This window comes from Xiphophorus hellerii, chromosome 15 (genome assembly GCF_003331165.1).
Source record: "Xiphophorus hellerii strain 12219 chromosome 15, Xiphophorus_hellerii-4.1, whole genome shotgun sequence".
In the NCBI taxonomy this organism is placed as follows: domain Eukaryota; kingdom Metazoa; phylum Chordata; class Actinopteri; order Cyprinodontiformes; family Poeciliidae; genus Xiphophorus; species Xiphophorus hellerii.
The window spans coordinates 17,950,654-17,964,749 of record NC_045686.1 but is presented as its reverse complement, the minus strand read 5'-3'; the positions used below and the strand labels follow the sequence as shown (position 1 = coordinate 17,964,749).

Sequence of the window (14,096 nt, the reverse complement as noted above, 5' to 3'; positions counted from 1 at the left end):
CAGAGGAGGGAACGTGAAAGGGAGGGAGAAAACGAGAGGCACACCAAGGGGCGGAGCTGGAGGAACAGAGAGCGAATGTACCTTTGAAGAATGAGATTTTTTACCACTGAGCTTGTAATAACTGGGAAAGGTGAGAGCAATGACAACCACTCCCCTCTGGCAGCGAGGCAGCCATGTATTCAGCATGTCGAATAGAATATCAGCTCTGTGAGTCTGTAGGCGCACTGTCAGATAGGGTAATATAGCTAGATTGGTTCCAGCTCAACCAAGGGTGAGGATAAAGAGGATTAAGATTTCGTAGAACTGAAGTTCCTCCTTCATCTCCTCTTTACAAAGATCTTTTTCACTACATTTACTGATGCAGACTAATTTGTTGGTTACTTTCCGCGATGAAACAAAAGCAGGACGAAAAGCACAATTATCTCTGTACTACTTAAAACTTAAAGCTGACTTTGTATCCTTTTGTAGATTATTCAATATTTAACACAAATCAAACTTTGCTTTTGATTTTCATTTTCCATCCATTTTCTTCTGCTTATCTGGCATTGTTAAAAATTATTATTGTTAGCCCTCCATGGTCTTCCTCCACGGAGCCGTCCACACACTTCAGTGTTGTGGACGGCTCTTTTGCACTATCCATGTAATCATTCTGGGTCGCATTTCCTCTTAGGGCCACTCTAGGAGATTGGCTATAGCTCCATGAATCTTAAAGATTTTAATTATATTAGCCACTATGGCCACACGAACATGAAGCTACTTGGAGAGAGTCTTCTCTTTCTGATCTGCTGAAACAGCTCTCGACTTTGCTTCCTCTGTTCCATGTTCAATATGGTGCAAACTACCCAGTAGCTTGTCAGGTCCTTTGAAACTCTGAATAAGAACCTGTGATACAATGTCAAAACATATTACTTAGCAAAGGTTTTTAAAACAAGCAATCTAATTTTGCTATTTATTTTAGTAGATGCATCTATCATATCAAAGCCTTTTAGATAGAAATTTCTTGCATTTGAATCACTTTTCAGAAGAAATTATACATCTTTTCAATGAGCTCCAACAAACTCATCACTGTCTATTAGTTTTATTTATTTTTTTTACACTGAAGCTATAAGCAGTCTGTTCAGTGAACAACAATGGTGCTTCATTATGTTAGCTACAATACTCGTGAAGGTTGTGTAGTACAAATATCTTCATCACAATAACTGAAAAATATGTACATTCTTTTAAAAATGAAAGTGTTTATCTTGAAGTTCTTTTCAATCCTGTTGACTGAAGCAGCCAACAAAACCAGAATTGGCAAGCAGCGATGCACTCAGGCAGAAAGCAGACAGGACTGAGAATAATACGTGGAAGCGAGTGCAGACAGAAGACTGCAAAACAATATTCCACCCACCGAAGACGAAGATGATGCAGCTTCAAGCTGAAATGTCAGTTCTCCATCACTGTCACTGGTCTGACTTGCCACGCTATAAATCACCTGGCTTTGGATTGAATTATTTGTTTTCCTACAAAGTTTAACAACATAAAGGTATACACTGACATTAGTTTAAATTAAAGGGGAACTTGTTTTTCAGTATAAAGGTTATGTCAGAAAAATGAAATGAAGGTTAAACTCCAGGTGAGAATCGATATAAGCGACTGTTGTTACAAGTTTAATTTTATTTTTGCAATCCATGTCAAAAAGTAACCTGTTTTTATATAGAGCCATTACATAGAGAGAGAGATATTTTATATTCAAAATTCAGTTTCTCAGAAAATCTGAATACAACATAAGGCAAATTTTAAAAAAGCCTTTAAATACAGAACAAATATGTCAAATAGTCTTCACAATCAAGAGGAAGAATGCCGCCTTAAGAGTTGTCCTGCTGACAGTCTACGATACTCTCCACTAAGATTTCAAGCCTCAACAGGGCTTTGCTGGTTGTTCAGCTAAGGATGTATCCGAGTACATCAATAAAATGTTGACCTAGGGCAAAAAAATGGTCCAAAAGCTTCAGAGATAATAATATCCTTGGGAGAATCATAAACCAGATCCTATTCAAGAGCTTGAAGGGGATTCATGATGCATGGACTGCAGCTGGAGTCGCTGCTTTAGAAGTTATCAAACACAGACTGTTGCATTCATTGTGTTAAATCACTTCTGCAATAGAGACAGTATTAGAAATGTCTTTCCCAGGCTAAAGAGAGAAAGGACTGGACTCTGGATTAGTGGTCCAAAGTTCTTCTTTACTATAAATTTTTCACTTAATTTGGAAATCAAGATCACTGAGCCTGGAAGAAGAGTGGAGGGTCCCAGAATTCACTTTGCTTGAAGGTCCAGTGTGATGTTTCCTCAGTCGGGGATGATTTGTGGTGACATGTGATCTGCTGGTGTGGGTCCGCTGTGTTTTATCAAGTCTGAAGCTAGCTCAGCATTCAACCAGGAAAAGCCGATGAGCTTTATGAACATGCTGATTTCATTTTTTGAGCAAGACCTGCCACCTGCCCAAACTGCCAAAGGTACCATAAACTGGTTGAATGAGGATAGTATCTCTATGCTTGACTGGCCAACAAATTCTCCTGAACTAAATCCCACGAAGAAAGGGGTTTTCTCAAGAGGAAGATATTCAAACAATGCAGATGAGCTTAAGGCTCCTATCAAATCAACCTGAGCTTCTTTAACCCATCAGCACAGCCAGAGCCTGACCATCTCCATGCCACACTGGAATGATCTAGTCATTCATGCAAAAGGAAACCCAACCAAGTGCTGAGTGCATAACCATGATTTCACTCGATTGCCATTTCCAGCCTAAAAATTCTCCTTTATTTGTCCAAAGTAAGAATTTGGGTTTTAAATTTTCTGTAATTTATATCACTTTGTGTCACAATTGGCAAACAAATCTATATAATTAGATTCCCTTTTTTAAATTGGTTTATGTAAATTGCTACCTGCAGAGTCTGCAACCATAGAAGTTCAAACCTGTGCAAAAATATTGATTCCAATTTTTCAGCCAGGAAAACGGTAACCTAATAAACCCGCAAAGAGCAGCACAAACTGAAACCAAATATTTCTTTTATTTCGTCCTACACAGTGTAAATATAGCATTCTTCATAACTGTGGCAGTGATTATTCATGGTGTGTTGTGATAGGTGAAAGCTAGTAGGCAAAGGTCGCTCAAGAGATGCAGCTTATGACATTTTAAAGCATAAAGTGAAGAGAACCATCCAGTAAAGCGCACAAACAACAGTTTAGAGATTTTAGAGAAAGCTGACCTGATTACAGCTGAGCTTTACTTCAATAGTTATATTTTTTAAAAAAATTTTATTGCATCTGCTTGGAGTCAAAATTTAATGCATCTTCCAATGGTGTGAGTAGAACCATTTGAAGCCAATGCAAACAGGATGTCTAATCGTTTTAGCCTCATTTCCCTGCAACAACAGCAGAGAGGTATCGAGTCTGTCTGCTGCTGATAGAAAGTAGGCTATTAGGCTGTTAAATTTTGTCTTAATCTGCTGTGTGAATCACCAAACTCCCCTTTCTTGTAAGCATTCAGAAACACTGAGGAAACAAGAATATGTTCATGACTGATAAGTTAACACCGTAGCTGTGCATGTGTACATGTACTCATCATTACTGCAAACTTTTTTTTAAAAGAAATGAATTATTGATGAGGCTAAACACAGTGATCCTAAAGCAGTGCATCCCATTAATAATTCAAATCTCTGCCGACTTCAGGCTCGCTCTCTTATGAGTTTGGGTTTAATGCTCAGTTTCCTCCCAAGACGCTGATTGAGGTGTTGATCTGTAATGATCAGCACAGCTTCTTAGGATCTCCAGAGAACTTTTTTTTTCTTCTCACTAACAAGAATTTACATTTTGAACAACCTTAAATAAGACATCATAAGCGATTTTTGCACTTTGTTTACGTTTTAAGTTTTTCACTGCGATTTTAGGAATTCTGAACTGAAACACATTCCCCCTTTTTCACAGTTATCTTTCTGTCTCTCCATCTTCGTCTGCACTCCTTTCAGCTTGACGCTGGAGTCCCACTTCCCAGCCCCATGGAGCTGATGGGGAAGATCCTGGTGAAGAATAAAAAGAAACATCACAAAACCGAAGGAAGCACCAAGAAAAAGCTCTCTGAGCAGGTTTCCAACACTTGCAGTGATTCCTCCAGTGTATGTGAGCCCTCCTCCCCCAGTGCAGGTACGGCACACCTGAAATCGCACAGACGCTTTCAGATATCCAAAAAACAATAAATCTTTGCATGAGACACCGTCGCATATGTTTTACGATGTAAAATGTAACCATCTGGCTGAAAATATGCTGTGAACCAAAACTTCTCTGGCGCCCAGAGACTGAAGCAGCGAAGCAAAACCCTACTGTTGTTCTGTATTTTATCATTTTTATGGCTCTTTCCATCAGTCCAGGATATTATTGGCTGCTGCACACACCTTCTGGGGCTCCTTAAACACTAGCCAGAGGCAGCCGTCAACTTGTCGGCGTGTGTTTGTGTGTGGGGGTGTGCATGCAGCTGTGTGTGCATTATGTTGTAACTGTATCACAGCTGCTCCCTGGCTTGAGTTTTCTCAGATCTGTTAACAGCCAGGCTGTAGTGTGCTGCACATTTTATTTGGACTTTCAAATGTGGGTGTGTGTGTGTGCGTGTGTGGGGGTGTGTGTGTGTGTGTGTGAAGTCCACCTCTTATTCCTAGAATTTATGCTGTATTTCTTGCACACACTGCCCCCTGGTGATGGAACATGTGTATGCCAGCACCAAATCTTTTTTTTTTTTAAATAGTGAGTCTTTATTTGAGAGGTCAGACAGGAAAGTGGGTAATGAGGGAGGGGTAAGATATGCAACAAAGGTCATCAGGGGTCATCCGGGACTCGAAACTGAGCAACCTGCCACATTGAGGACTTTCCACAAATGGGTTGTGCTTTACTCTTGTGCCACTGCAGCACCCAATCCAAAATCCTTTTATCTTGTACATTCACAAGCAATAATTAGGTCAATCTGTAAAGACGATAATTTTCTTTTATCAGTGTAGTGGCATTGAAAGAATAAAATAACTCAGTTTTTATCTATTTTAGCAAGTGAATCAAAAATAAAGTGAAAACAGTAAATGGAGTTTGAAATAAAAGCAACAAAAATGAAAATTGTTTTTGTTTTTTGTTGTTTTGTTCTTTTTCCTCCAAGGTTCAACTAAAGAAGAGACGGCTGATTCGTCACAACCCTCTGACGGCGCTGAGCTCAACCTGAGACCACATGGCAGAAAGTCTATTGGTGAGTGATGACCTAAGCCTAAAATCATTTGTGTCGTCCTCATTAGGCTGGAGCTGTAGGTCACTTTGACCATTATCTTACACATAATTTCCTGTGTCAGTGTGAGCTAAGATACAGACGAAGAAACTGAGTCGGTCTCTCATTATGCATGCAGAGAGGCTGGGTGAGTTTCAGCTTAGTAATATTAAAATAAATGTCTGTCACTGAGCTCCATCAGTTACAGCTTCTTGGTGGTAGACTCGCCTTGTTATTTTAAAGTTAGTGGATAGAACTTATTACTAAATAAAGCTATGAAAAGATTATCGATATTTAAAAAGGTCAGTGAGACATTTGCTTCGTCTTTGTGAACATGTCAAATAAACCTTTGCAATTAATTTAAATTTAACTGTAACTCATATTTTAGGTGAGGTGGAGGCCGAAAGCGATGATGAGGATGACGATGATGATGACTGTAAAAAGGGCTCCATGGATGAGGTGTGTATGGAGGAAGTGGCACACATATCAAGTGGGTTGAAAATTGTTTTCACAAATAAAAATCTTAAAATTTTTTGCATTAATCTCCAACTGAATCACCACCAGCTCTTCGAGGTGATGTTTCTACCAGCTTTGCACTTTGATGGAGAAGCACTTTTGCTCTTTCTTCTTTGCTAAACAGCTCAAGCTCAGCCCAATTGGATGGAGTGATTCAGTAATGTCTATATTGCAAAAAGACTGCAATTAATATTAACTATTTATTTAATTACCTTGCATTCAGGCTCTGTGTGCCTGTAATATACTTGCTGATACTTTTATATTTGCTGATAATTAAAAGTATCTCATTACTTTCATTGACATGAAAGTAATCAATAATTTTTTTTTTCAAGTAGCTGGAAACTGTGTGCAGTGTTGATTTTCTGCCAAAAACTTTATTTTGCATGTAGATGTTTTATCTTACTCTATCTTAAGATTCTTAAGAACTTCATGATACTGTTCCTGTATATTGTTATAGAGACTTAATTATACACATCTGGCTTCTATTTAGTTACTTACTATTTTATTTGTGCTGAATTTTATTGAGGTTATCGGCTAGATATATATTCATGCCGAACTTTTCAGATTTTAATTTCAAAAATGTTTGCACTAATTTACATTCAGCTACAAAATTTCAAGAATATTTACCAGGATGTAAATATGTATGATCGTGATGTGATTGAACATGAAAGGTTTCAAGGAGCGTAAATCTTTCTGCAAGCCACAGTTTTTAAATAGTGACAATGATTTATAATTGTTTAAATAGTTCTTTTATTTGCACATCTGAGGTTGTCCCCAAATGTTTGATTTTTTATTTTATAATAATTTTGTCTCCCCTTACCTTTTCAATCAGATTTTATTCTATGACGACCATTAGTCCTTGTCGTATTTAAAAGACACTTCAAATTGAGATTGAAAAATGCTTCAATAATTCCAAAGTGAAAAAAAGAGAAAAGATTTTTGCAAGTTATTGTTAACTAAAAGGAAAAACAAATAAAAGAGCATGTCCAAAGCAGGGAGGCGATGCATTTTAGCCGCAAAGGTTCACCTCTTCTGTCGCAGAGGCTTTGTTGAAGGTTATTGCAGTGTGCAATAGTGTCCTTCTGTATTGGTCTTTACTGCACTGGACTTAAAGAAGTATCTGAGCAATTTTCTGCCAACAGCTTTAGGGGCTTCAGAGGGGTCCATAACTCAAAGCCACCCTTCTTTTGTTTGGTTTTTTCACTTTCTTTGAACCACTGGCTTTGCTGTTACACCATCCATTTCTCCATAAAGCCGACTTGGACAAAAAAAATCTGTTGTATTTCCAGTTCAATCTGTTGTACAGGTGAACACCAGTGTAGCTGTGCTTTTTAAAACTGTCTTTTCCTAGATAGGAATGTTGTTTAGCTGGATTTCAATCCTTTAAAATGATAGCAAAATGAATCAATGTAAGCTAAACTCCAATTGATAGAGTTTTATTTTCCTTACCTTATTGAATTGAAGTGAACTACTGGTCCCCTGTTGCTTAGAGCAGATTTGCTTTTTTCTATTTTTTCCTGACCTCCTTCACACTGCTTTATACCTTGTGTTTCCATGGTGACCATACACTCCCTTAGCTGGATACTTCTCCAGCACTCAAATGTTGCCCTCCTACTACTCCAACATTAAGCCAGAGTAAGCCATTTCTACACATAAGCGCCACTGCTTCAGAATTGGTACATGTACTTCCAAAATTTTGCTGCAAAGTTGGATTATATATATTTTTCATCAGAGCACAACTTAATCTAATGCTACACTATGCAGCTGCTCTGTCTGCAGCGATGAAGATTTTGTCACCTCAGCATGCCAGAACCAACTTTGTGAATAATTCACTTAATTCACTTAGAACTGCGTTTTTCAATAAGCTCGTATACATGGCAAGATGGGAAAGAGTGTGAGAACAGCTTAAAGATGTTGTGTCTCTTCATGCACAGGGCACAGCAGGCAGTGAAGCGTTCGCCACAGAGGAAATGTCCAACCTGGTCATCTACATCCAGCCTGTCAAGTTCTACAGCTTCGAGACGTCCAAAAGTAAGCAAGATCAATCAACATTTTACAAGTGTAATAGCAAATGGAAACATCCGGCCTTCATTAGGCATGCTGAGAAAAACCAACCATGTTCATTTTTTTATATAATACTATAATATGCAATATTATATAGCTATAAACGATTATATGTTTTGCTTTAGTAGAGGATAATTAAATAAAAATGTATGTTTCTCGTGAGAAGTGTGGGAATAATGCCAACATATAATGTAGTTTAAATGCCTATTCTCACAATAAGAAACTAATTGCATTTAAAAGCTGCAGCTGCTTTATTTAATGTTCCTACGTTGACCTGCAGAGATCAACCGGAGCTTCCAGATGTCCTCCTTTGTAGAGACCAAAGCTTTGGAGCAACTGACAAAGTCTCCAGTGGAGTTTGTGGAGTATCCTTCTTTAAGCACAGCGTTCTGCTTTTTGCTGTCTGGAAAACATTTGTTGTTATGCTCGTCTGGTTTCTGCCCTGACGGTAATGACTTAAAGCAGATAGAGGCCAACTTCACTCTGCTTCTGTGCTTTTTCATCTCCTTTTATTCTGTGTTGCGATTTCACTCCATGTTCACTACAACAGTGACATCACCAGCAGCAACGACACAGTTTAGGTCACGAATGCATCTGTGATGTGATAGTCACAATTATTTAGCTTTTTAATTATTTATTTTAGCACTTCTTTTTGGAGAGCGCTGATGATACAAAATACAACTTCAATTATTTTTAAATCCAAATTGGGTGCAGAAGATCTGATTTTATGGTGGATTCAGTTTGAAGAAGGTCAAAATTTCACATATAGGCTCAAATATCTGCATATCTCACTGTTATGTGAACACATGTCTCAGAGCCCATTGCACTTTGACCACGTACTGTTTCCAGCTACGAGCAAGCGTGTGGTTAAATTTGTGTCTGACATAGTCCAAAATCTTTTGACACAGTTTACATTGAAGCCACCACAGAGACTCAGCATTGACAGAAAACATTTGGATGAGGTTTTGGGGTCTAGGTTTTAAAGATCTAAGCTGAGGACTTTGGTAGTATTCTTCCTCCTTTATTATTTTAACTTAGTTCTACAATGCAATGTGGAGTTCTTTGTAGTTTGATGACTAAGCTGTGCATTTATATGCAGCTGTTCTTTACTTAACCGATTGTGCGCAGATACAACAAGCTGCAGCTGAGCAGGATCTACCCTAAAGGTACTCGAGTAGATTCATCCAACTACAACCCCCAACTCTTCTGGAACGCCGGCTGTCAGCTGGTAGCTCTCAACTTCCAAACCATTGGTGAGGGAAGACAGCAACATCTTTTTAATAAATCTAATTGGCTAAAAGCTTTATGCGTCTACAGCGTGCAGAAAAAATAAATCCTGTCTATTGTCCTCAGACTTATCGATGCAGCTGAACCTGGGCATGTATGAGTACAATGGGAAATGTGGTTACAGACTGAAACCAGAGTTCATGAGACGGCCAGATAAACACTTCGATCCTTTTGCTGAGAGCACAGTAGACGGGATAGTCGCCAACACACTGTCTGTTAAGGTGTGTGTGTGTATATTCATATTGATCCCATTCAACTTCTGTCGGTCTGTCTGTGTATGCTTACCTGATTGAATAACATGTGGCAGAGGGCGGTTTATTTATCTGTGTGTGTGTGTTACTAAAAATCAGGTCAGGGTTCAATGAAAACGTTGCACGACTGGTTGTAAAATGTGATTATGTTTTTGATCTGGTTCTGGATCCAGAATGTCCTTCACTCAGTCATGCAATAACTTAATTTTCATTTATTACAGATCATCTCGGGTCAGTTCCTGACCGATAAGAAAGTAGGCACATACGTGGAGATCGACATGTTTGGCCTGCCAGTAGACACCAAGAGGAAAGCATTCAAGACCAAGACATCTCAGGGCAATGCCGTCAACCCTCTCTGGGAAGAAGAGGCCATTGTTTTCAAAAAGGTGAACTTTATGTTAAAACTTCACCTAATGTCCAAGAAATTTAATAAAGTTGATCTCCCTTACTTGTACAAAATTGCAAAGTACAAATTTACTCAAGGATAAAATTAATAATACCTTGACGTAAAATACGATGAATGTATGGAACTGAATTTGGTCTTATTAATCTGTAATGCTAAATAATAGATAATGCTTAATAATGCATACTCTTTTTTTATTTTTATTTTTTATTATTTATTTATTTACTGAAATGTTCCAAGTACCATACAGGTATTTGGTAAGATTTCTTTAATAGAGCTCTTCATCATCATCCTTACAATTCAGTTTTATATTTTATCTTTTTTTCACTCATATAGTATGTGTACTTTTAGAGGATAATTTTAAATATCATAGAACAGCATATTTGTTTGGGAGAATCACTTCATTTAGCACAGCACAATGATTTCTGTTTAGAAATGCTTGCATATGCATCAAACTGAACAGTGAAAACCCAAAATATGAGCTGGATCTTAATATAAACTGGACTAGAACGTTATAAAAAAAATCACCTTTATTCCTATGATGTTATCTGACCCTGTATATACTGTTATGTTTAGGTTGTCCTTCCTACACTGGCTTCACTGAGGATAGCAGTGTTTGAAGAAGGAGGAAAGTTTATTGGCCACCGCATCATGCCTGTTTCAGCCATCCGTCCAGGTGACAAAACTCATTTCTTCTTAATGTCATTTCAAACCATATTAAATGCTGCTACGTTTAAAAATAAAACAACAAAAAAAACATTACATATTAACAGGCGTAAGAATATTACATTTTAAAATGTGAATGCACAAGACATTAAAGCGCATCATTCTCTTTCTTTGCAGAAATGTAACATCTCTCATTTGTGTTTCAGGTTATCGATACATCAATCTAAGGAATGAGAAGAACCAGTCGCTGATGCTCCCAGCCCTCTTTGTTTACGTTGAAGTGAAGGACTACGTCCCAGACACATTTGCAGGTAAGTCATTGGCAGAGAAAGGAAATAGAAATCCTGTTTTGTCATCTGGGATTACCAAATTTATTTTATCCTTGCTCCTTAGACGTCATTGAAGCCTTGTCCAATCCCATCCGCTATGTCAACCTGATGGAGCAGAGAGCCAATCAGCTGGCTGCTCTCACCTTAGAGGAAGGAGGAGAAGAGGAAGGTGACAAAGAGGTACATCAATATAAAAAAAACACACTTTGCCTCACATATAAGTCATTTTACATAAATGTCTAATTGATATTTTTGGATTTATGTAGGTTTTTATGTAGTTGACTATTTTGATAACAGTTTGCGATAAGCAAGTGTGTTCAAGTAAGGAGATATAAAGCAGCTTTGAGTTGTTTTTTTGACTTCTTTACAAGTACAAGTTCACATGACATCCAACCTTTTAATGATCATTTAGCTTTGTAAAATATATAGAGGTACTTCAAATGTTTTCTTCTAGGTGATGCCTGTAGCTCTCCAATCCAGCATCCTCTTCATAATAACTTTATGATGTACAGGAAACATTTAGGCGACGTTTTAGCTTTCTAAGCTTCTTTTGAAATTTTGTATATGCAATGCAAACAGTTCAGAGTGAAGCTGGTCACAAGTTAAAGTAAATTTTCTAAATTCTTTTCTAAATGATTTTAATTGAGGCTCAGAGAAAAACCCCTCCAACACAATCTGTTCTTTTATATTTAAGACTGACTTAAATGTCCTCATTCACACCCTTACTATTAGTCAGGAATACCATTCGGATCAAGACTCACACACAGAGAGTTTTGTTCTTACAGTCTTTGGGGAGCACTTTGATCTTGTTGGGAACTGCAAAGTAATATTTATCTCTCCCTCTGCAAATAGTCCAGTTTTGGAAATTTGCTATCTAGGGACCAGATTTCCTCTTCAAATAAGCACTGTTAAGATGCAGTTTAGATTGAAATGACGCGGGAAGGCTTTTCTTATTATCAGGAGGGTTTAAACTGCACTGAAACCATGTAATGAAAGAATAAATGAATTAATCTTAATCCTACCACAAATACCTACGGGTGCTACCAGACGGCTGTCTGCCCCACTTTAATTCCAGGTCATCCACGATAAATTGAACTTTAGCCAGCTATGTATCTGTGTTGTTATGATTTTTATATAAAATATTATAAGATCATCTTGTTTAAAATATTAAACCTGACTGTAAGTGTAATTTAAGTTTTACGTATAATGAATTCTGTTGTTAATATTGGGTCCCTTGATTATTTGTGTCAAATAACCTCATGAGATGAGTAATTTCAAAACATTTCAGATTTGACCAAATTTGTTAATTTGTCCAGCTGAACCAAAGATGTGTCTCTGTATTTTCATCACTAATGGACATTAAGAACGCTAAACTAAAAGTGGTAACTATTAAATCAGGCACTTGGCGTAATGTGCGGGTAGAAACAAGTAGCAATCGGTGCGTAGTTGTAGTTTGTTTGAACTGACATAATGGGGATAAGCAGCCAGGGATTGTCAAGGCCGCTCGTGCAAGTTCTGTTACCATAGCTCGCATGTAACATCTGACTTATTCAACTAGATTTGCTTCTTTGTTTCACCATGTATCTCAGGAACCTTTGCGATTAATCTATAAAAATATGTGCAGCTTTGTAACATCTGCCTTTGAAGTTTAAAGCTCAAGCTCAAAAATGTTAAAGTTGCAGAAGCAGAGCACTGGGGAAAAGGCAGAAAAGGGGAATTGTCTTTGAGAGAAACATGAGAATTTACAATATTAAAATGAGGCCACCTTTATCATGCGAGATGAGGCAGGACCCAGGTTATTAGTTAAGGGAACTGCAAAGGACGGCTGTCCCTAAGGGTCCTCTTTCATCTGCTTTGCCAGCTGATATGATTACCCGAGAGGATTTCTTGTTTCATGCTGTGACCATGGCAACAGGGACCTTATGATCCAGAGCGTGGAAAGGCAGGGCATAAATGTGGCGAGAGAACAGAAAGAGAGCAAAGATCGGGCTTGAGTGATTTGCTTCAAAGTTTAAGTGATACAAGCATTCTCAGTGTGAGGAAAACAAGACCTGCTGGCACTCGATACCATCTGCAATGCTAAGAGTGGGCTACCAAAGCTATGTCTACAAACTGGCCTGCACAGCACTGGTAAACAAGTGTACTCTGAAGACAGAGAGAAAAAGGAGATGTTTAATTTTTGCCCCTTAACCCCACCCCCCCAAAAAAATTCTGAAGCTGTGTTTAGGTTCACTGCTATCCGTACGTAGTTTTCTGCTGAAACCAGTTGACTCTTTTGAAATGAAGTTGATCTACATGTTTGTGCTTAATTTGATGAACAGGTGGAGGCAGGAAGCGATGCGCCCTCTGAATCTAAAGTGGACCAGAAGGCAGCAGTACCTGCGGAGAACGGAGTGAGTCACACACCCATTATTGCCCCCAAGCCTCCTTCACTTGTTGGGCATCAGCCTCAGTCTGCAGGTACGAGACTTCCTCAGCCATTTGCAAACCAAGTGCTTCAATAATTACTGTAATTGAGGTCCAGATATTCTGCCACTTACTTAATGTACTTGGGGGAACAGGTTCACTGAAACCATCAGCGAAGACAGAAGACATCATACAGAGTGTCCTCACTGGTAGGGTTCAAAATGATGTCATGAGCAGTGAGAAGTTACTCACTGCTCATGAGTAACTTCTGTAGTCAATGTTATTCATCTTATTTTTGTGTAAGTAAACCTTCCTCGACTCATCCAAAAAAACATCATTATGAATGTACAAATTATAATCTTTGTTTTTGTTTTCAACCTCACCGCTCTCATTTATCTGTTGGTGTTCCAGAGCTGGAGGCTCAGACGGTGGAGGAGTTGAAGCAGCAGAAGGGGTTTGTCCGGGAGCAGCGAAAGCAGTACAAGGAGATGAAGGAGCTGATCAGAAAACACCACCGCAAAACAAGCGAGCTGATCAAGGAGCAAACGGCCCGCGTCTCTGAGCTGCAGAGTCAGCATCAGAGGCGACGCTCCACCCTGCAGAAGAGCCACAAACGTGACTGCAAGAAAAGGCAGGTGGCGCTCTCCTTCTGTTTTACTTCCTAATTGTTTTGTTGTTTCAATTCATATAAACTTGATTGAGTTACAATCAAGTCGATTTAAATGTCCAATAACTGAATTCCTGACCCATTCTAACCTTTGGCTTCAAGTTCATATTGATGGACATTTTAAACTTAAAGAAACTATTTTCTGAACATGAAGAAAACAGTTTGTTACCTAATTAAATAATTTGTAAGATCTCAGCATAAAGAAAGATGTGATGCATTTAGCAAACA

The 14,096-nt window shown here is 38.4% G+C and overlaps 1 protein-coding gene across 1 annotated transcript in view; it reads left to right on the top strand.

The window, feature by feature from the left end:
* Positions 1 to 14,096, top strand: part of plcb1l (phospholipase C beta 1-like) — a 117,308-nt gene that overhangs the window by 82,539 nt on the left and 20,673 nt on the right. The window contains exons 14-27 of the mRNA XM_032584381.1: positions 4,009 to 4,183; positions 5,178 to 5,264; positions 5,668 to 5,738; positions 7,730 to 7,826; positions 8,140 to 8,224; positions 8,988 to 9,112; positions 9,213 to 9,367; positions 9,619 to 9,783; positions 10,377 to 10,476; positions 10,673 to 10,777; positions 10,860 to 10,975; positions 13,117 to 13,255; positions 13,357 to 13,410; positions 13,613 to 13,832. Of these exons, the coding sequence (XP_032440272.1) occupies positions 4,009 to 4,183; positions 5,178 to 5,264; positions 5,668 to 5,738; positions 7,730 to 7,826; positions 8,140 to 8,224; positions 8,988 to 9,112; positions 9,213 to 9,367; positions 9,619 to 9,783; positions 10,377 to 10,476; positions 10,673 to 10,777; positions 10,860 to 10,975; positions 13,117 to 13,255; positions 13,357 to 13,410; positions 13,613 to 13,832 (1,694 nt within the window). The remainder of the gene's footprint in view (positions 1 to 4,008; positions 4,184 to 5,177; positions 5,265 to 5,667; positions 5,739 to 7,729; positions 7,827 to 8,139; positions 8,225 to 8,987; positions 9,113 to 9,212; positions 9,368 to 9,618; positions 9,784 to 10,376; positions 10,477 to 10,672; positions 10,778 to 10,859; positions 10,976 to 13,116; positions 13,256 to 13,356; positions 13,411 to 13,612; positions 13,833 to 14,096) is intronic.